We start from the raw sequence: 22,658 nt of genomic DNA, 5'->3' as shown, positions 1-22,658 counted from the left end.
CAGCGTTTTAACCTTCAAAAGCCCCTCGGGGTATCAGCGTTGTGGAAAAAGGAGTTAAAATAGGAACAGCGCGGGAGAGGTTCTGGAACGCAGCGGCGCGGGGGTGGGGAAGCTGCCTTTGAAAATGCAGCAGCTAATTACAGGAAAAAGGCAGCAGGTTGGAAAATTGGAAGCACGTTTGTGTTCTGAAGGGTCCCGCAGCTCGATCCGGCCTAATTGGGAAAGAGTTGGCCCCAGAAAAAAAGACTGAGGGTAATAAATGTGTGCCGCCTGACTCTGTCTCTCTCTGTTTGCCTTACTCTCACAGCTTCCAGTCAGCGTTTACGAGTCAGTCATCGATATCATCGCTGGCGAGGTATGGAATTAATTATCTTCAGCTCTGCCGTGTCAGAGAGAGCGTGTGTCTGTGTGTGCCGTAAGGTGAGGCATCCTGAGGTTGCCTTTTCCTTCATTCGCAAGAGAGAGGCATTGGTAACACAATCCTACTGCCCCTCCGCTCTCTCCCCATAGCTCGATCCCCAAACTAATCCCACTGTCCCCCCCCCCCCCCGCTCTCTCCCCGTAGCTCGATCCCCAAACTAATCCCACTGTCTCTCTCCCCGTAGCTCGATCCCCAAACTAATCCCACTGTCTCTCTCCCCGTAGCTCGATCCCCAAACAACCCACTGTCTCTCTCCCCATAGCTTGATCCCAACACTAATCCAACAAATCCCACCGTCCCCCCCCCCACCCCCTCTCTCTCCCCGTAGCTCGATCCCCAAACTAATCCCACTGTCTCCCCCCCCCCGCTCTCTCCCCATAGCTCGATCCCCAAACTAATCCCACTGTCCCCCCCCGCTCTCTCCCCGTAGCTCGATCCCCAAACTAATCCCACTGTTTCTCTCCCCATAGCTCGATCCCCAAACTAATCCCACTGTCCCTCCCCCGCTCTCTCCCTGTAGCTCGATCCCCAAACTAATCCCACTGTCCCTCCCCCGCTCTCTCCCCATAGCTCGATCCCCAAACTAATCCCACTGTCCCCCCCCCCCCCCCCCCCCGCTCTCTCCCCATAGCTCGATCCCCAAACTAATCCCACGGTCTCTCTCCCCATAGCTCGATCCCCAAACTAATCCCACTGTCCCCCCCCGCTCTCTCCCCGTAGCTCGATCCCCAAACTAATCCCACCGTCCCCCCCCCGTCCCCCCGCTCTCTCCCTGTAGCTCGATCCCCAAACTAATCCCACTGTCCCTCCCCCGCTCTCTCCCCATAGCTCGATCCCCAAACTAATCCCACTGTCCCCCCCCCGCTCTCTCCCTGTAGCTCGATCCCCAAACTAATCCCACTGTCCCTCCCCCGCTCTCTCCCCGTAGCTCGATCCCCAAACTAATCCCACCGTCCCCCCCCCGTCCCCCCGCTCTCTCCCTGTAGCTCGATCCCCAAACTAATCCCACTGTCCCCCCCCGCTCTCTCCCCATAGCTCGATCCCCAAACTAATCCCACTGTCTCTCTCCCCATAGCTCGATCCCCAAACTAATCCCACTGTCCCCCCCCGCTCTCTCCCCGTAGCTCGATCCCCAAACTAATCCCACCGTCCCCCCCCCGTCCCCCCGCTCTCTCCCTGTAGCTCGATCCCCAAACTAATCCCACTGTCCCCCCCCCGCTCTCTCCCCGTAGCTCGATCCCCAAACTAATCCCACCGTCCCCTCCCCCCCCCCCGCTCTCTCCCCATAGCTCGATCCCCAAACTAATCCCACTGTCCCCCCCCCGCTCTCTCCCCGTAGCTCGATCCCCAAACTAATCCCACTGTCCCCCCCCGCTCTCTCCCCATAGCTCGATCCCCAAACTAATCCCACTGTCTCTCTCCCCATAGCTCGATCCCCAAACTAATCCCACTGTCCCTCCCCTCCGCTCTCTCCCCGTAGCTCGATCCCCAAACTAATCCCACTGTCCCCCCCCACCGCTCTCTCCCCGTAGCTCAATCCCCAAACTAATCCCACTGTCCCTCCCCCGCTCTCTCCCTGTAGCTCGATCCCCAAACTAATCCCACTGTCCCCCCCCCGCTCTCTCCCCGTAGCTCGATCCCCAAACTAATCCCACTGTCCCTCCCCCGCTCTCTCCCCGTAGCTCGATCCCCAAACTAATCCCACTGTCCCTCCCCCGCTCTCTCCCTGTAGCTCGATCCCCAAACTAATCCCACTGTCCCCCCCCACCGTGCTCTCCCCATAGCTCGATCCCCAAACTAATCCCATAGCCCTGCATCAATCCCCAAACTAATCCCACTGCCCCTCTGCTCTCTCCCCGTAGCTCGATCCCCAAACTAATCCCACTGTTCCCCCGCTCTCTCCCCATAGCCCTGTATCAATCCCAAACTAATCCCACTGCCCCTCCACTCTCTCCCCATAGCCCTGTATCAATCCCAAACTAATTCCACTGCCACACTCTCTCCCCGTAGCCCTGTATCAATCCCCAAACTAATCCCACTGCCCCCGCTCTCTCCCCGTAGCCCTGTATTAATCTCACTGTCCCCGCTCTCTCCCCGTAACCCTGTATTAATCTCACTGCCCCCTGCTCTCTCCCCGTAGCCCTGTATTAATCCCACTACCCCGCTCTCTCCCCGTAACCCTGTATTAATCCCACTACCCCGCTCTCTCCCCGTAACCCTGTATTAATCTCACTGTCCCCGCTCTCTCCCCGTAGCCCTGTATTAATCCCACTACCCCGCTCTCTCTCCCCGTAGCCCTGTATTAATCTCACTGCCCCCGTTGTCTCTGGAATTCTCTGCCCGTTGAAGTGGTGGAGGCTGCCTCGCTAAATATTTTTAAGAAGCGGGTTGATGGGTTCTTGATAAGAGAGGGGATTAAGGGTTATGGGGAGAGGGCGGGAAAGTGGAACTGAGCAGCGACAGATCTTATTGAATGGCGGGGCAGGCTCGAAGGGCTAGATGGCCTACTCCTGCTCCTATTTCTCATGTTCTTATGTTCTCCCCGTAACCCTGTATTAATCTCACTGCTCCCCACTCTCTCCCCGTAACCCTGTATTAATCTCACTGCCCCCTGCTCTCTCCCCGTAGCCCTGTATTAATCTCACTGCCCCTGCTCTCTCCCCGTAGCCCTGTATTAATCTCACTGCCCCAGCTCTCTCCCCGTAGCCCTGTATTAATCTCACTGCCCCCTGCTCTCTCCCCGTAGCCCTGTATTAATCTCACTGTCCCTGCTCTCTCCCCGTAGCCCTGTATTAATCTCACTGCCCCCTGCTCTCTCCCCGTAGCCCTGTATTAATCTCACTGCTCCCCGCTCTCTCCCCGTAGCCCTGTATTAATCCCACTGCCCCCCGCTCTCTCCCCATAGCCCTGTATCAATCCCACTGCCCCGCGCTCTCCCCGTAGCCCTGTATTAATCTCACTGCCCCCTGCTCTCTCCCCGTAGCCCTGTATTAATCCCACTGCCCCCTGCTCTCTCCCCGTAACCCTGTATTAATCTCACTGTCCCCCGCTCTCTCCCCGTAACCCTGTATTAATCTCACTGCCCCCGCTCTCTCCCCGTAGCCCTGTATTAATCCCACTACCCCCCGCTCTCTCCCCGTAGCCCTGTATTAATCCCACTACCCCCCGCTCTCTCCCCGTAGCCCTGTATTAATCCCACTACCCCGCTCTCTCCCCGTAACCCTGTATTAATCTCACTGCCCCAGCTCTCTCCCCGTAGCCCTGTATTAATCTCACTGTCCCCGCTCTCTCCCCGTAACCCTGTATTAATCTCACTGTCCCCCACTCTCTCCCCATAGCCCTGTATCAATCCCACTACCCCCCCCCCGTAGCCCTGTATCAATCCCACTAACCCCCCCTTCTCTCCCCGTAGCCCTGTATCAATCCCACTACCCCCCCCTTCTCTCCCCGTAGCCCTGTATCAATCCCACTACCCCCCCCTTCTCTCCCCGTAGCCCTGTATCAATCCCACTACCCCCCCCTTCTCTCCCCGTAGCCCTGTATCAATCCCACTACCCCCCCCTCTCTCCCCGTAGCCCTGTATCAATCCCACTAACCCCCCCTTCTCTCCCCGTAGCCCTGTATCAATCCCCCTCCCCTATTTGTCCCTGCTCCTGATATTTGTTTTCTGTCCTCCACAATGTAATTGGCTCTGTCTGCACTATTTCCACGTAGGGGGCTGCATTCCTGCTCCAGCAGTCCTCTCTGTAAAGAAACGTTTTGCTGGCATTGCTAATCTTCCTGAGTGTATTTAAATGTTTAACCGTTTAGTTCACTCTGTTCTCAGAATAGCTCATTTAAATCTCCCTCTGTATCATAAATCTCTGCTCGAAACTGCCCTGAATTCACCCCCGAAACAACTACCCTCGATTCACCCTCAAAACTACCCTGAATTCACTTTCAAAACTACCCTCGATTCACCCTGGTGAATCCGAGCTTGCTGCTCTCTCAGGCGTTGTCCATCCCCTACCCCCAAGACCAGTGCTGACCACTGTCCATCCCCTACCCCCAAGACCATCGCTGACCACTGTCCATCCCCCACCCCCAAGACCATCGCTGACCACTGTCCATCCCCCACCCCCAAGACCAGCGCTGACCACTGTCCATCCCCTACCCCCAAGACCATCGCTGACCACTGCCCATCCCCCAGTCCAAGACCGGCGCTGTCCACTGCCCATCCCCTACCCCCAAGACCATCGCTGACCACTGCCCATCCCCCAGTCCAAGACCGGCGCTGTCCACTGCCCATCCCCTACCCCCAAGACCATCGCTGACCACTGCCCATCCCCCAGTCCAAGACCAGCGCTGACCACTGCCCATCCCCCAGTCCAAGACCATCGCTGACCACTGCCCATCCCCCAGTCCAAGACCAGCGCTGACCACTGCCCATCCCCCAGTCCAAGACCAGCGCTGACCACTGCCCATCCCCCAGTCCAAGACCAGCGCTGACCACTGCCCATCCCCCAGTCCAAGACCAGCGCTGACCACTGCCCATCCCCCAGTCCAAGACCAGCGCTGACCACTGCCCATCCCCCAGTCCAAGACCAGCGCTGACCACTGCCCATCCCCCAGTCCAAGACCATCGCTGACCACTGCCCATCCCCCCACCCCGAGACCAGCTCTGACCACTGCCCATCCCCCCCGAGACCATCACTGACCACTGCCCATCCCCCACCCCGAGACCAGCACTGACCACTGCCCATCCCCTACCCCCAAGACCAGCATTGACCACTGCCCATCCCCTACCCCCAAGACCAGTGCTGACCACTGCCCATCCCCCCCACCCCCAAGACCAGCACTGACCACTGCCCATCCCCTACCCCCAAGACCATCGCTGACCACTGCCCATCCCCTACCCCCAAGACCATCGCTGACCACTGCCCATCTCCCCGAGACCATCGCTGACCACTGCCCATCCCCCCCACCCCAAGACCAGCGCTGACCACTGCCCATCCCCTACCCCCAAGACCATCGCTGACCACTGCCCATCCCCTACCCCCAAGACCGGCGCTGACCACTGCCCATCCCCCCCGAGACCATCGCTGACCACTGCCCACCCCCCCCACCCCCAAGACCATCGCTGACCACTGCCCATCCCCTACCCCCAAGACCATCGCTGACCACTGCCCATCCCCTACCCCCAAGACCATCGCTGACCACTGCCCATCCCCCCCACCCCAAGACCAGCGCTGACCACTGCCCATCCCCTACCCCCAAGACCATCGCTGACCACTGCCCATCCCCCCCACCCCAAGACCAGCGCTGACCACTGCCCATCCCCTACCCCCAAGACCATCGCTGACCACTGCCCATCCCCTACCCCCAAGACCATCGCTGACCACTGCCCATCCCCCCCACCCCAAGACCATCACTGACCACTGCCCATCCCCTACCCCCAAGACCATCGCTGACCACTGCCCATCCCCCCCACCCCGAGACCATCGCTGACCACTGCCCATCCCCCCCACCCCAAGACCATCGCTGACCACTGTCCATCCCCCCCCACCCCAAGACCATCGCTGACCACTGCCCATCCCCTACCCCCAAGACCATCGCGGACCACTGCCCATCCCCCCCACCCCCAAGACCAGCGCTGACCACTGCCCATCCCCCAGTCCAAGACCAGCGCTGACCACTGCCCATCCCCCAGTCCAAGACCATCGCTGACCACTGCCCATCCCCCCACCCCAAGACCAGCTCTGACCACTGCCCATCCCCCCCGAGACCATCACTGACCACTGCCCATCCCCTACCCCCAAGACCAGCACTGACCACTGCCCATCCCCTACCCCCAAGACCATCGCTGACCACTGCCCATCCCCTACTCCCAAGACCATCGCTGACCACTGCCCATCCCCCCCACCCCCAAGACCAGCGCTGACCACTGCCCACCCCCCCCACCCCAAGACCATCGCTGACCACTGCCCATCCCCTACCCCCAAGACCATCGCTGACCACTGCCCATCCCCCCCACCCCCAAGACCATCGCTGACCACTGTCCATCCCCCCCACCCCCAAGACCATCGCTGACCACTGCCCATCCCCCCCACCCCCAAGACCATCGCTGACCACTGCCCATCCCCCCCACCCCCAAGACCATCACTGACCACTGCCCATCCCCCCCACCCCGAGACCATCGCTGACCACTGCCCATTCCCCCCACCCCGAGACCAGCACTGACCACTGCCCATCCCCCCCCACCCCAAGACCATCGCTGACCACTGCCCATCCCCTACCCCCAAGACCATCGCTGACCACTGCCCATCCCCCCCACCCCGAGACCATCGCTGACCACTGCCCATCCCCCCCACCCCGAGACCATCGCTGACCACTGCCCATTCCCCCCCCACCCCGAGACCATCGCTGACCACTGCCCATCCCCCCCACCCCAAGACCATCGCTGACCACTGCCCATCCCCTACCCCCAAGACCATCGCTGACCACTGCCCATCCCCTACCCCCAAGACCATCGCTGACCACTGCCCATCCCCCCCCACCCCCAAGACCATCGCTGACCACTGCCCATCCCCTACCCCCAAGACCATCACTGACCACTGTCCATCCCCCCCACCCCGAGACCATCGCTGACCACTGTCCATCCCCCCCCACCCCGAGACCATCGCTGACCACTGTCCATCCCCCCCACCGCGAGACCGAATCTGCTCACCATTTCCTGCAGAACGCTGACCCTCGTGTACTTCCCTCTGTTCTTTGCCCAGGCCACGGTGCTGTTTGCTGAACTGACCTACACCTTGGCCACGGAGGAGGCGGAACGGATTGGCGTTGACCACGTGGCACGTATGACCGCGACTGGCACAGGGGAGACCTCCACAGGTAAGGCTGGGGGGGTGGGTACTGTTACTGTTGGTGAGAATGACTGCACAGTGCCAGGGATGTAGAAGATAGGAACAGGCGGAGGCTGTTTGGCCTTTCGAGCCTGCTCTGCCTCTCATTACACTCCTGGCCGATCGCCCTACTCAATCCTGATTTCTCCCCGTGATCCCGTTCGCTCCAGCCGCCTCTTCAATACGTTCAATATTTCAGAACATTCCAGCGCAGTCCAGGCCCTTCGGCCCTCAGTGTGTCCCCGACCAGTGGAACCAATCTAATGACCCTCTAACCTAAACTATTCCAATCTTATCCATATGCCTCTCCACTGACCATTTGAACGCCCTTAAAGTTGGTGAGTCCACAACTGCTGCAGGCAGGGCATTCCACGCCCTTACTACCCTCTGAGTAAAGAACCTACCTCTGACATCCGTCCTATAATTACCACCCCTTAATTTAAAGCTGTGTCCCCTCGTGTTAGCCATCGCCATCCGAGGAAAAAGGCTCTCACCCTATCGGACCCTCGGATTATCTTGTCTGCCTCAGTTAGGTCTCCTCATAACCTCCTTCTCTCTACCCTCAAGTCCCTCAGCCTTCCCTCGTAAGACCTTCCCACCGTACCAGGCAACATCCTGGTAAACCTCCTCCGCACCCTTTTCCCAACGCCTCCACATCCTTTTGGCATCAACTGCTTCCCGTGGGAATGAATTCCACAGGTTCACCGGGTGAAGCGACGTCTCCTCACCTCCGTCCTGAATGGTCTGTGGACTGGAACCCCTGGTTCTGGCCACCCCCACCATTGGGAACACCCGCCCTGCGTCGTCCCGCTATCGTTTTTTGTTTTAAGTCCTTTCTTCATCAGAATTCCAGCGAAACAATCCCATCCTGTTATCCCCTTCGCTGAACTTCCTGGAGAGCAGGAACGTCCTTCCTCCGCAAAGGAGATCGAAACTACGCTCGATCATCAAGGTGTGGTCTCACCAAGGCCCCTGTACGATTGCAGCAGCACACCCCTATCCTGGTTCCTGTACTCAACCCCTCGCAATGAAGGTTTACCCCCCCCTCTGTACCTGCACGCTTACCGTCAGCGAGTGGTGCACCAGGATGCCCAGATCCCTCTGCACACTCCCCTCTCCCAATTCAGGTAAGTAACCTGCCTTGTTTTTCCTTCCAAAGTGAATCACCTCGCGTTTATCCAAATGTTACTGCATCTACCATGGGTGAACTCACTCACCCAAACCTGTCCAGATCATCCTGAATGATCACTGCGCTCTCCAACCCAACTTGGGATCGTCTGTAAACTGTGAGACATTACATTATAGACCATCGAACACTACAGCACAAACAGGCCCTTCGGCTCACAAGTTGCACCGATCACATCCATACCTACCAGGGCCATAGAACTATCTGTAACTCCCAATCCCGTTGATCCCATATACTCATCCAGAAGTCTTTTAAAAGACCTCCCAGCGCCTCTACCACCACCGACGGCAGCCGATTCCACTCACTCACCACCCTCTGAGTGAAAAACTTACCCCTGACATCTCCTCTGTACCTGCTCCCCAGCACCTTAAACCTGTGTCCTCTCGTAGTGACCATTTCAGCCCTGGGAAATAGCCTCTGAGAATCCACCCTATCTATTCCTCTCAACATTTTATAAACCTCTATCAGGTCGCCTCTCAACCTTCGTCTCTCCAGGGAGGAGACCGAGTTCCCTCAACCTATCTTCATAAGGCATGCCTCCCAATCCAGGCAACATCCTTGTAAATCTCCTCTGTACCCTTTCAATAGCTTCCACATCCCTCCTGTAGTGAGGTGACCTGAACTGTGCACAGTGGGGCTCTGACCAGGGTCTCCATAATCCCTTATCTAAATCATATTGTGAATAACTGGGGCACTAGCACAGGTTCCCTGTGGCACCCTGCCAGTTACTGTCTGCCAGTTTGAAAAGCACCCACTAATTCCCACACTTGGTTCCCTCTCCGCCAACCAGTTGTCTATCCATCTCGACACACTCTCTCCCCTCAATCCTGTGCGCTTTAATCTCGCGCAATAATCTCTCGTGTGGGACTTTGCCGAACGTGTTCTGAAAGAGCTGGGTTGTGCGTGCTCCCCGTATCCGCGTGGGTTTCCTCCGACACTGCAAAGACGTGCAGGTTAGGCTGACTGGCCGTGCTGCGTTGAGCCGAGTATCTGGAGGGTTAGTGGGGTGAGAGAGTGTGTGTGTGTGGGGATAAGAGTCTGGGTGGCGTCGTGGCCGACCCTTCCTACAGCACCCCGAGACTGATCGAGCCACAGTCGTGATGCTACGCCAGTCGACAAGCCCTTTTGGAGGGGAGGCACGGAGTCTGGTCAAAGGGGGAAGGGGAGTGGGAGAGGTTTTGGGGCGGGGGGGGTGCGGAGGGGGCTGAGCTCGGGGGCCGGTGTGTGCTGGGAGACGCACCGCGGTGGCAGGAATACGCAGCTCAGCTCAGAATCATTCACACAGGTCGAGAGGCGGCAAACTTGCTGTTTGGGGCAATGTTGTGATGTTTGAAACGCTCCCCCACAAATCAGCGACGGACCTTTTCCATCCTGTCAGGCATCTGAAGGCAAGATTTGAGAATTGTAGATCAAACGCACGCACGTACGTACTGGAAACTTGGGTAGTGTCAATATTCCTGAAGTATCGCAGCTAAAACTCTCCCCTCCCCGGCACAGGGAGGCAGTGCGCTCGCAGAGTGTAATGTTAGCAAGTGTGAGGTTATCCACTTTGACAGGAATAGTAGGGGGGATTACTGTTTAAAAGGGTGAAAAGCTGCAGCATGCTATGGTGCAGAGGGACCTGGGCGTCCTTGTGCACGAGTCACAAAAACCCAGTCTGCAGGTGCAGCAGGTGATCAAGAAGGCGAATGGGATGTTGGCCTTTATAGCGAGGGGGATTGAATATAAAAGTAGGGAGGTCTTGCTGCAACTGTATAGGGCACTGGTGAGGCCGCAGCTGGAGTACTGTGTGCAGTTTTGGTCGCCACACTTACGCAAGGATATTTTGGCCTTGGAGGGAGTGCAGAGGAGGTTCACTCGGCTGATACCGGAGATGAGGGGGTTGGACTATGAAGAGAGACTAAATAGACTGGGTCTGTACTCGTTGGAGTTTAGAAGGATGAGGGGGGATCTTATAGAGACGTATAAGATAATGAAGGGGATGGATAGGGTAGAGGTAGAGAGATTCTTCCCGCTCAGAAAGGACAGCAGGACTAGGGGGCACAGCCTCAAGATAAGGGGGGGGCAGTTTAGATCGGAGTTGAGGAGGAACTTCTTCACTCAAAGGGTGGTGAATCTCTGGAATTCCCTGCCCGTTGAAGTGGTGGAGGCTGCCTCGCTGAATATATTGAAGTCACGGGTAGATAGGTTTCTGATAGACAGGGGAATTAAGGGGAGAAAGCGGGAAAGTGGAACTGATCCACTATCAGATCAGCCATGATCTTATTGAATGGCGGGGCAGGATCGAGGGGCTGGATGGCCGACTCCTGCTCCTATTTCTTATGATCTTATCTGTCTAACGTTTGCAGTAGCTGAACACCTGATTGCTCAGCACAGCGCCATCAAGATGCTACACAGTCGCGTGAGGGTCATCCTGGAATACGTCAAAGCTGTAGAGTCTGGTAAGAGACACCCCCCCCCCCCCCACTGTGCCAAACGCTGCCCTGTCTCACCCAGGGGCCGGGACACCAGTGCCAGCTCTCAGGATCAGCGTCACACGTTGGTAACGCTGCAATAAAATCCCCCCCGCCCGAGTTGCCAACACTCCGGCACCTGTTCGGGGTACGCTGAGGGAGAACTGGAGCACGGTTCGAACCAGCACCGGGGTGGGGGGAGAACCCACGGAGAGAACGTGTGGAGTTGGCGCAGCAATCCGGCTCCCGTGGGGCAGCGGTGCTAACCACCGTGCTGTCCAGTCATGTGGGGGGTGCCTGGGAAGGGGCGGGAGGGGGCAGGCGTCTCTGGTTTGGTGTAGCGCAGCGTAAGAGCTTGGGGAACTGTGGCATGGGTGTTTTGGGGGGAGGGTGGTCTGAGGGGTCAATGTAGGGTAATGTGCGAGGAGGGGGTGGCACGGTGGCTGGCGCTCGGGACCTGGGTTCGATTCTGCACATTCTCCCCGTGTCTGCGTGGGTTTCCTCCTCTGTCCAGAGAGGTAGACAGACCGCGCAGAGGGCACGGGGCTTACACGCGGGCAGGGTGTGGGGGCCTCGGTTGGGTGCTCTGTCAGAGGGTCGGTGCAGACTCGGGTCTCTTCCGTTCCATGGGGTGGGTGAGGAGGGGTGACCGTGACGAGGTCGGGCTTGGGGTACGTGGCGCTGCTGGTTTGTCGATTGCCCTCCCACCCTCTAACCCATTTATGTTTCCTGATAGGTGAAGTGCCGTTCAACCATGAGATCCTGCGCGAGGCCTATGCTCTGTGTCACCGGCTACCTGTCCTCAGCACTGACAAGTTTAAGACGGACTTTTACGATGTAAGTCACCGGTCTGGGAGCCGCTCCCCGGTTTGGGCTGTAACCGCGGCAGAGTGAGCCCCTCCCTCTCGGCTCTGAGCCCTGGTTTTGGCGTGGGGGGGAGACAGGGAGGAGGCGTTCGATTTGATAAAGGGGAGGTAGATTTCCCCCCCACGCTTACAGAGCTAACACCGAGGGGAGTACCTGGCTTTTATAATCTGTTCAAGGTGTGTGCGCAGAGTGGCACAATCTGCTCTTCAGCAACTCTTAATCAGAATAACGGGCGACACGGTGCGGCCTCACAGCTCCAGGGTCCCGGGTTCGATTCCCAGCCTCGGGTCACTGTCTGTGTGTGGAGTCTGCACATTCTCCCCGTGTCTGCATGGGTTTCCTCCGCATGCTCCAGTTTCCTCCCACAAAGATGTGTAGGTTAGGGTGCATTGGCCGTGCTAAGAAATTGCCCCTTAGTGTGTCCAGGGATGTGTAGGTTAGAGGGATTAGTGGGTTAAAGTGGGTAGGGATATGGGGGGGTAGGGCCTGGGTGGGATTGTGGTTGTTGCAGATTCAAGAACATAAGAGTCGGCCATCCAGCCCTTCGAGTCTACCCCGCCATTCAATAAGATCATGGCTGATCTGATAGTGGATCAGTTCCACTTTCCCGCTTTCTCCCCTTAATTCCCCTGTCTATCAGAAACCTATCTACCCGGGACTTAAATATATTCAGTGAGGCAGCCTCCACCACTTCAACGGGCAGAGAATTCCAGAGATTCACCACCCTTTGAGTGAAGAAGTTCCTCCTCAACTCCGATCTAAACTGCACCCCCCCCCCTCTTATCTTGAGGCTGTGCCCTCTAGTCCTGCTGTCCTTTCGGAGCAGGAAGAATCTCTCTACCTCTACCCTATCCATCCCCTTCATTATCTTATACGTCTCTATAAGATCCCCCCTCATCCTTCTAAACTCCGAGAACAGACCCAGTCTATTTAGTCTCTCTTCATAGTCCAACCCCCTCATCTCCGGTATCAGCCTAGTGAACCTCCTCTGCACTCCCTCCAAGGCCAAAATATCCTTGCACAAGTGCGGCGACCAAAACTGCACACAGTACTCCAGCTGCGGCCTCACCAGTGCCCTGTACAGTTGCAGCAAGACCTCCCTGCGTTTATATTCAATCCCCCTCACTCTTGTTACCTTTTTTGTACCTGATTATTGCAAGAGCGGGGAAACCAGGCCTGGGCAGGTGGGTGGGGTTAGATAGCGAGACCCCGCGATAGTACGAAGCTTTCTCGATCAGACGTCACTGTGTTCTCACTGCTGTCTCTCTCTGTCCCTCAGCAATGTAACGATGTGGGATTAATGGCTTACCTGGGCACCATCACCAAGGCGTGTAACACCATGAACCAGTTCGTGAACAAGTTCAACATCCTGTACGATCGGCAGGGCATTGGTCGGCGAATGAGAGGACTGTTTTTCTGATCAGCTGCTGCTGGGCTTCTCTTCCCGTCCCTCCCCAGACCAGCCCTGCGACAGGCTCGCCCTGTTTGACTGACGGCCGAGATTCACTTGCTCACTGCCTCAGTTGCAGTTTTGGCTGCGCGCGCGCGTGGGCTCGATGTTCGTTTCCGCTGGGTTTCAAGTTTGTGCATGAGTAATAAATTTCTAAAGGATTCCCGGGTGCCTGACTGCAGTCACTTATCGGTCTGTTCGAGTCACAGAGGTTTACAGCGGGAAAAGGCCCTTCAGCCCAACCTGTCCATGCTGTGCTTTTTATTTAAACCCCTAAACTCGTCCCAATTGCCCACATTTGGCCCCATATCCCTCTATACCCATCGTACCCATATAACTATCTAAATACTTTTTAAAAGATAAAATTGTACCCCCCTCTACTACTGCCTCTGGCAGCTCGTTCCAGACACTCACCACCCTCTGGGTGAAAAAATTACCCCTCTGGACACTTTTGTATCTCTCCCCTCTCACCTTAAACCTCTGCCCTCTAGTTTTAGACTCCCCTACCTTTGGGGGAAAGATATTGACTATCTCGCTGATCTGTGCCCCTCATTATTTTATAGACCTCTATAAGATCACCCCTCAGCCTCCTACGCTCCAGAGAAAAAAGTCCCAGTCTATCCAGCCTCTCCTTATAACTCAATCCATCAAGTCCCGGTAGCATCCTAGTAAATCTTTTCTGCACTCTTTCTAGTTTAATAATATCCTTTCTATAATAGGGTGACCAGAACTGTACACAGTATTCCAAGTGTGGCCTTACCAATGTCTTGTTCAACTTCAACAAGATGTCCCAACTCCTGTATTCAATGTTCTGACCGATGAAACCAAGCATGCCGAATGCCTTCTTCACCACTCTGTCCGCCTGTGACTCCACTTTCAAGGAGCTATGAACCTGTACCCCGAGATCTCTTTGTTCTGTAACTCTCTCCCCAACGCCCGACCATTAACTGAGTAAGTCCTGCCCTGGTTCAAGAAGCCAATTTTGTATCCATTTAGATACCTCATCCCGTGAGATTTAACTTTATACAACAACCTACCGTGCGGAACCTTGTCAAAATCCATGTGGACAACATCAGCTGCACTGCCCTTATCTACCTTCTAGGTTAACCCTTCAAAAAAACTCAATTCGATTAGTGAGAGATGATTGTTCCCCATGTTTGGCCCCTCCATTCCACCAACTCCCTTTTCCCATGCGTTCCCCCCCCCCCCGCACTGTTCTCCACCTTTTTGCCTCCCTCGGCTGTCCTCTCCACTCTCGCTCACCCTCCGTCAGCTCCAGTTCCCCAAGCCGGACTTAACTATTCCAGAACTTTGCTAGCCGACCTTCCACCTTCTCCCGCTCTGTCAACTCGGGTCCATTTCACGATCCTTGTTGCCTACGTCCTAACTCCCAGGGCGCCCAGGCCCTGAGCTCTGGAATTCTCACCATTGGAATAGTTGAGGTTAGAGGGTCATTAGATTGGTTCCACTGGTCGGACCAACATCGAGGGCCTGTAATGCGCTGGAATGTTCTATAACTGTTCTTTCCCTTTTATTTTCTCTTTGGGTTGGCACCGTGGTTCACGCTGCTGTCTCACAGTGCCAGGGACCCTGGTTCAACTGCCAGTTTGGGTCACCCTGTGTGGAGCTTCCCATCTTCACATGGGTTTCGTCTGAGCGCTCCGGTTTCCCTTCTCAGTCCAACAGTGTGTAGCTTAGGGGGAATTGGCCATGCTAAATTTTTGATTTGATCTATTATTGTCACATCTCTTAGTATACAGCGAAAATTTTTGTTTGTGGTGTTGTATAGACAAAGCGCGCCATACACAGAGAAGGAGAGAGTGGGGAATGTAGTGTTACAGTCATAGCTAGGGTGTAGAGAAAGATCAACTTAATATGAGGTAGGTCCATTCAAAAGTCTGACGGCAGCAGGAAAGAAGCTATTCTTGAGTCGGTCGGTACGGGACCTCAGCCCTTTATCTTTTCCCTGACGGAAGAAGGTGGAAGAGAGATTGTCCCTTAGTGTTCAAAGATGTGTAGGTTAGGGTGGATTGGCCGTGCTAAATTGCCCCTTAGTGTCCAAATGGCCTCCTTCAACTCTGTAGGTCTTCTCGAACGCTCCTAAATCTAATGACGGCAAAACATGTGGATGACCGCCCCCAAAATCTCCTGTTGAGTTTAGTTTCTATCGCTCTCTGTGTGCCGCACCTTGAGCTGTTAAACACTGCTTGATGTTGAATTTTATTGTTGGAATATTTTAAGGATGAAACCTGCTTTGGAACAGTACAGAGCCTTGGTTAGATCTCAGCTGGAGAACTGTGTTTTATTGAAGATTTTTGACCTTCCGCCCATTTCACAGGAATGACATTGGAGATTAGAACATCCCAGCCCAGTCCAGGCCCTCCGGCCCTCGGTGTGTCCCCGACCACTGGAACCAATCTAATGACCCTCTAACCTAAACTATTCCAATCTTATCCATATGCCTATCCACTGACCATTTGAACGCCCTTAAAGTTGGCGAGTCCACAACTGCTGCAGGCAGGGCATTCCACGCCCTTACTACCCTCTGAGTAAAGAACCTACCTCTGACATCCGTCCTATAATTACCACCCCTTAATTTAAAGCTATGTCCCCTCGTGTTAGCCATCGCCATCCGAGGAAAAAGGCTCTCACTGTCCACCCTATCTAACCCTCTGATCATCTTCTATGCCTCAATTAGGTCACCTCGTAACCTTCTTCTCTCCAATGAAAATAATCTCAAGTCCCTCAGCCTTTCCTCATAAGACCTTCCCACCATACCAGGCAACATCCTGGTAAATCTCCTCTGCACCCTTTCCAATGCCTCCACATCTTTCTTATAATGCGGTGACCAGAACTGTACACAATACTCCAAGTGCGGCTGCACCAGAGTTTTGTACAGTTGTAACATGACCTCACGGCTCCGAAATTCAATCCCTCTCCCAATAAAAGCTAACACACCGTCCGCCTTCTTAACAACCTGGGTGCCAACTTTCAGGGATCTATGCACATGTACCCCGACATCTCTCTGCTCGTCAACACAACCAAGAGTCCTTCCATTAGCCCTAAGAGAATTCCAGAGATTCACCACCCTTTGAGTGAAGAAGTTCCTCCTCAACTCCGTTCTAAACCGCCCCCCTCCCCCCGCCACCCTTTATCTTGAGGCTGTGCCCCCTAGTCCTACTGTCCTTTCTGAGCGGGAAGAGTCTCTCCACCTCCATCCTATCCATCCCATTCATCATCTTATACGTCTCAATGAGATCTCCCCTCATTCTTCTAAACTCTAACGAGTACAAGCCTAGTTTAAGAGCATAAGAAATAGGAGCAGGAGTAGGCCATCCAGCCCTTTGAGCCTGCCCCGCCATTCAATAAGATCATGGCTGATCTGTCGCTGCTCAGTTCCACTTTCCCGCCCTCTCCCCATAACCCTTAATCCCCTCTCCTATCAAAAACCCATCAACCCGCGTCTTAAAAATATTTAGCGAGGCAGCCTCCACCACTTCAACGGGCAGAGAATTCCAGAGATTCACCACCCTTTGAGTGAAGAAGTTCCTCCTCAACTCCGTTCTAAACCGCCTCCCCTTTTATCTTGAGGCTGTGCCCCCTAGTCCTACTGTCTTTTTTGAGCGGGAAGAGTCTTTCCACCTCTATCCTATCCATCCCATTCATCATCTTATACATCTCAATGAGATCTCCCCTCATTCTTCTAAACTCTAACGAGTACAAGCCTAGTTTATTCAGCCTCTCCTCATAGCTCAACCCCCTCAACTCCGGCATCAGCCTAGTAAACCTCCTCTGCACTCCCTCCAAGGCCAAAATATCCTTGCGTAAGTGCGGCGCCCAAAACTGCACACAGTACTCCAGCTGCGGCCTCACCAATGCCCTATACAGCCGCAGCAAGACCTCCCTACTTTTATATTCAATCCCCCTCGCTATGAAGACCAGCATCCCATTCGCCCTTCCTGACCACCTGCTGCACCTGCAAGCTGGGTTTTTGCGACTCATGCACAAGGACCCCGAGGTCCCTCTGCACCGTCGCCTGCTGCAGTTTTTCGCCACGTAAGTAATAGTCCTTCCTACCATTATTCCTACCAAAGTGGACCACCTCACACTTGCCAACATTAAATTCCATTTGCCATTTCCTGGCCCATTCGCCCAGCCTATCTAGATCCTTCTGCAGACTCTCCACACCCTCCGCACAATTTGCCATTCCCCCAATCTTGGTGTCATCAGCAAATTTCGACACCCTACACTCGGTTCCCTCCTCCAGATCATCTATATAAATGGTAAATAGCTGAGGCCCCAGCACCGACCCCTGGGGCACTCCACTAGTCACCATCCGCCAATCCGAATAGCACCCATTGACCCCCACTCTCTGCCTCCTATTTGACAGCCAATCCTCTATCCACGCTAACACCCTACCCCCAACTCCATGCCCCCTGACCTTCTGCAATAACCTCTCGTACTAGCGTAAACCCGCGCAGTCTCGGCACTGTCACACAACCCAAGTGCTCACCGCTCTGCCCTCACACTGTATGGCCTCCTGCAGTCTGTCAATGCCTTATCACAGGTTTCAGCAGTCCAGATAACCCCGTATCTTTACCCTGTTTATTCCCCTGATATCATAGGATCATTTAGCACAGCCCATCAACCTAACCCACACATCTTTGGACTGAGGGGGTGTGGGTGGGGGAGGGGGGGGGAGGAACCTTTATAGTGAGGGGGATTGAATATAAAAGCAGGGAGGTCTTGCTGCAACTGTACAGGGCACTGGTGAGGCCGCAGCTGGAGTACTGTGTGCAGTTTTGGTCACCGCACTTATGCAAGGATATTTTGGCCTTGGAGGGAGTGCAGAGGAGGTTCACTAGGCTGATACCGGAGTTGAGGGGGTTGGACTGTGAAGAGAGGCTGAATAGACTGGGTCTGTACTCGTTGGAGTTTAGAAGGATGAGGGGGGATCTTATAGAGACGTATAAGATAATGAAGGGGATGGATAGGGTAGAGATAGAGAGATTCTTCCCGCTTAGAAAGGACAGCAGGACTAGAGGGCACAGCCTCAAGATAAAGGGGGGCAGTTTAGATCAGAGTTGAGGAAGAACTTCTTCACTCAAAGGGTGGTGAATCTCTGGAATTCTCTGCCTGTTGAAGTGGTGGAGGCTGCCTCGCTGAATATATTTAAGTCACGGGTAGATAGGTTTCTGATAGACAGGGGAATTAAGGGGACAAAGCGGGAAAGTGGAACTGATCCACTATCAGATCAGCCATGATCTTATTGAATGGCGGGGCAGGCTCGAAGGGCTGGATGGCCGACTCCTGCTCCTATTTCTTATGTTCTTAAGTAAACTTGCCCGAGGGTGAGGAGGGGGGAGAAGGTGCCGGGACACCAGATCGAATGGCGAGGGACTGAGGAAAGCAGTGAGGGGGGGGAAGGTGTGAGAGAGAGCAGAACGAGTGCAGAGGCAGGGCTGGTGCTGAGTTGGACGTGGGCTGTATTAGAAGGCAGGAGGTCAGCGCGTCTGTAAAGAGCGCTGCTGTGGAAAATCTGCTTAATTTGGCCACGCGTACTGGGGGGGGAAAGGAGGTGGGCTCCACCTGAACTGGGAAACAGACACACACGGAGAAACGCAGAGCTGGCAAAGGCTTTGAGAGGAGGGGAAAGAAACCAGCCAAAAATAAACCATAGCCAAGAGTGACTGAATTGGGAAATAATTTACTCCTTCTGTGTGTGCGCCATTGGGAACACCCTGACTTTCGGGGGGTGGGAGAATGTGCCAGTGCCACACGGATCTGAGACGGGGCGAGAGGTGAAAGTTCCAAGCTGCCTTAGCCCACCGCCCCCCCCCACCCCTGCCCCGACTTCCTTGGGGGTGGCGCAGTGGGTTGGTGCCTCCCAGGGTTTGATTCCCGGCTCGGGTGACTGTGCGGAGGTTGCACGTTCTCCCCCCACATCCACCTGGGTTTCCTCCCCGAGGGCTGGGCACAGATTGGCCCCTGAGGGTCAGCGGGACCAGCTAGGGGTAAAACGCGGGGGGGGGCGGGGGGGGGGGGGATGTGGGGGGGGCGGGGATGTGGGGGCTGGGGGGGGCGGGGATGTGGGGGGTGGGGGGGAGGGGCGGGGGTGGGGGGGAGGGGCGGGGGTGGGGGGGTGGGGGGGGAGGGGCGGGGAGGGATGTGGGGGGGGCGGGGATTTGGGGGCTGGGGGGGGGGTGGGATGTGGGGGGGGGGGCGGGGATGTGGGGGGTGGGTGGGATTGTGTTGGGCGCAGACTGAAGAGGCCATTCTACGGGGCAGGGTCCCACTCCTGAACGTCCAGTATCAAACGTCACCGGGAACCTGCAGCCTGGGGGGGGGGTCCCGACACTACCTCGTGGCACTTACATGGGGAGGGGCCAACTGCCAACACGGTGCCACAGTGAATGCCACAATGACCCCTCCAACAGGAGAGAATCTAACCGTCTCCCCTTGGCGTTCCCGGGGGCTGGGGGAGGGGGAGGGGGGGTTACCGTTGACCAGAAACGGAACTGGACGAGTTGTATACGCGCCATGGCTACAGGAACATAGAACATAGAACATAGAACATAGAACATTACAGCGCAGAACAGGCCCTTCGGCCCACGATGTTGCGCCGACCAGTTACAAAAACAATGACCCACTAGCCTATACCAATCCCTTTTCGTCCATAAACCTATCCAGAGATCTCTTAAACGCCCCCAAACTAGACGCATCTACAACTGCAGCAGGCAGGGCATTCCAATCCCTCACCACCCGCTGGGTAAAGAACCTACCCCTGACATCCGTCCTGTAGCTACCCCCCCTTAATTTAAAGTCATGCCCCCTCGTGCTAGCTTTCTCCATCCGAGGAAAAAGGCTATCACTATCCACCCTATCTAAACCTCTAATCATCTTATATGTTTCAATAAGATCCCCTCTTAGCTGCCTTCTTTCCAACGAAAACAACCCTAGATCCCTCAGTCTCTCCTCATAGGACCTCCCCACCATACCAGGCAACATCCTAGTAAACCTCCTCTGCACCCTCTCCAACGCCTCCACATCCTTCTTGTAATGCGGGGACCAGAACTGCACACAGTACTCCAAGTGCGGCCGCACTAGAGTAGTGTACAGTTGCAACATTACACTGCGACTCCTAAATTCAATCCCCCTACCAATAAACGCCAAGACACCGTACGCCTTCTTGACAACCTTATCTACTTGATTCCCAACTTTCAGGGATCTATGTACACACACACCTAGATCCCTCTGTTCATCCACACTATTCAAAGTCCTCCCGTTAGCCCTATACTCGACACATCTGTTGCTCCTACCAAAGTGAATTACCTCACACTTCTCCGCATTAAATTCCATCCGCCACCTCTCGGCCCAGCTCTGCAACCTATCTAAGTCTCCCTGCAGACTATGACACCCTTCCTCACAATCTACCACACCTCCAACTTTGGTGTCATCAGCAAATTTACTAATCCACCCAACTATACCCTCATCCAGATCATTAATAAAAATTACAAACAACAGTGGCCCCAAAACAGATCCCTGAGGCACACCACTCGTAACTGTACTCCATGATGAATATTTACCATCCACCACCACCCTCTGTCTCCTATCTGATAGCCAATTCCTGATCCAACTTCCTAGATTACCCTCAATCCCATACATCTGCATTTTCTGCAGAAGCCTACCATGGTGAACCTTATCGAACGCCTTACTAAAATCCATGTATACCACGTCAACTGCCTTACCCCCATCCACCTCTTTGGTCACCTTCTCAAAAAACTCAATAAGGTTAGTAAGGCACGACCTACCTGCTACAAAACCATGCTGACTATTTCTAATCAATTCATTACACTCCAAATAACTATAAATCCTATCCCTAATAATTTTTTCTAAAACCTTGCCCACAACAGCTCAGAGACTCCTGAACCGGCTCAGGGGGGAGTCTCCAGTGGCCAGAGCGGATGACTGCAGCTCCAACGGTGCAAGAACGGAGCCCAATTGTCCAACAAGGCGTTGGGTAAGGTTCCCCCACACAAGACTTCTTGAGAAGGGGAGAGGGGATGGCGATCCGAGGGGTTTGGTGAATCTAGAACTGGCTTGCCTGCAGAAGGCAGAGAGTGGTTGTGGATGGGTCTTTTTCTGCATGGAGGTCGGTCACCAGTGGAGTGCCCCAGGGATCTGTTCTAGGACCCTTGCTGTTTGTCATAAATGACCTGGATGAGGAAGGTGGAGGGATGGGTTAGTAAGTTCGCCGACGATACGAAGGTTTGGTGGTGTTGTGGATGGTCTGCAGGGATGTCAGAAGTTGCAGCAGGACATAGATAGGATGCAGGACTGGGCGGAGAAGTGGCAGATGGACTTCAACGCGGATAAATGTGTAGTGGCCCATTTTGGCAGGTCCAGTGGGATGAAGGAGTATAATATCAAGGGTAGGAGTCTTAGCAGTGTTGAGGAGCAGAAGGATCTTGGGGTCCGGGTCCATAGGACTCTTAAATCGGCCTCGCAGGTGGAGGATGTGGTCAGGAAGGCGTATGGTGTACTGGTCTTCATTAATCGAGGGATTGAGTTTAGGAGTCGGGAGGTAATGCTGCAACTTTATAAGACCCTTGTCAGACCCCATTTGGAGTACTGTGTGCAGTTCTGGTCGCCTCACTACAGGAAGGATGTGGAAGCTATTGAAAGGGTGCAGAGGAGATTTACCAGGATGTTGCCTGGACTGGGAGGCATGCCTTATGAAGACAGGTTGAGGGAGCTCGGTCTCTTCTCCCTGGAGAGACGAAGGTTGAGAGGCGACCTGATAGAGGTTTATAAAATGTTGAGAGGTATAGATAGCCTCTGAGAATCCACCCTATTTCCCAGGGCTGAAATGGTCACTACGAGAGGACACAGGTTTAAGGTGCTGGGGAGTAGGTACAGAGGAGATGTCAGGGGTAAGTTTTTCACTCAGAGGGTGGTGAGTGAGCTGCCGTCGGTGGTGGTAGAGGCGAACTCGTTGGGGTCTTTTAAAAGACTTCTGGATGAGTATATGGGATTTAATGGGATTGGGAATTACAGGTAGTTCTATGGCCCTGGTAGGTATGGATGTGATCGGTGCAACTCATGGGCCGAAGGGCCTGTTTGTGCTGTAGTGTTCTGTGTTCACAAGACGTCTTTTACTCACACAGTCAGTCAGGCTCATTTTAATTTTAATTTTATTTCTTGCTTCTTTTGATACATGAAATCAGTAACATACATTTTACACACAGCAGAAGGTAACAACGCTGGCTACCTACAGTTTGGGGAGTATTTGGTTGAGAGAGGGGGCTGGACGTTCAGCCCCGAGCTCGCGGGAGGGCTGTACTCGTCACAGATCGCCTTGGAAGTCTGCGGGAACTGGGATGGGTGACCCAGTCAT

At 54.8% G+C, this 22,658-nt stretch overlaps 1 protein-coding gene across 1 annotated transcript; it reads left to right on the top strand.

Annotated features, from left to right (window-relative positions):
• The first annotated feature begins 256 nt into the window (after nt 1-256).
• On the top strand, nt 257-13,424 carry cops6 (COP9 signalosome subunit 6). Its single transcript, XM_080184989.1, has 5 exons — nt 257-355; nt 7,180-7,294; nt 10,840-10,932; nt 11,681-11,781; nt 13,091-13,424. Exons 2-5 carry the CDS (start codon nt 7,261-7,263, stop codon nt 13,229-13,231), a joined length of 369 nt encoding a protein of 122 aa, XP_080041115.1. The 5' UTR covers nt 257-355; nt 7,180-7,260; the 3' UTR covers nt 13,232-13,424.
• The last annotated feature ends 9,234 nt before the right edge of the window (nt 13,425-22,658 follow it).

The sequence above is a fragment of the Carcharhinus amblyrhynchos genome, unplaced genomic scaffold (assembly GCF_965287045.1).
Source record: "Carcharhinus amblyrhynchos unplaced genomic scaffold, sCarAmb.v2.hapA chromosome_1101, whole genome shotgun sequence".
Taxonomy (NCBI): Eukaryota; Metazoa; Chordata; class Chondrichthyes; order Carcharhiniformes; family Carcharhinidae; genus Carcharhinus; species Carcharhinus amblyrhynchos.
The sequence above is the reverse complement of the archived record's forward strand: the minus strand, read 5'-3'. Positions and strand labels throughout refer to the sequence as shown.

What these genes read in the sequence shown, in the direction of transcription:
- cops6 (XM_080184989.1), top strand. Translation starts at nt 7,261, where the DNA reads ATGACCGCGACTGGCACAGGGGAGACCTCCACAG. An exon ending in CACAGGGGAGACCTCCACAG is followed by an intron (nt 7,295 to 10,839) that starts GTAAGGCTGGGG and finishes TAACGTTTGCAG; the next exon opens with TAGCTGAACACCTGATTGCT. An exon ending in TTAAGACGGACTTTTACGAT is followed by an intron (nt 11,782 to 13,090) that starts GTAAGTCACCGG and finishes TCTGTCCCTCAG; the next exon opens with CAATGTAACGATGTGGGATT.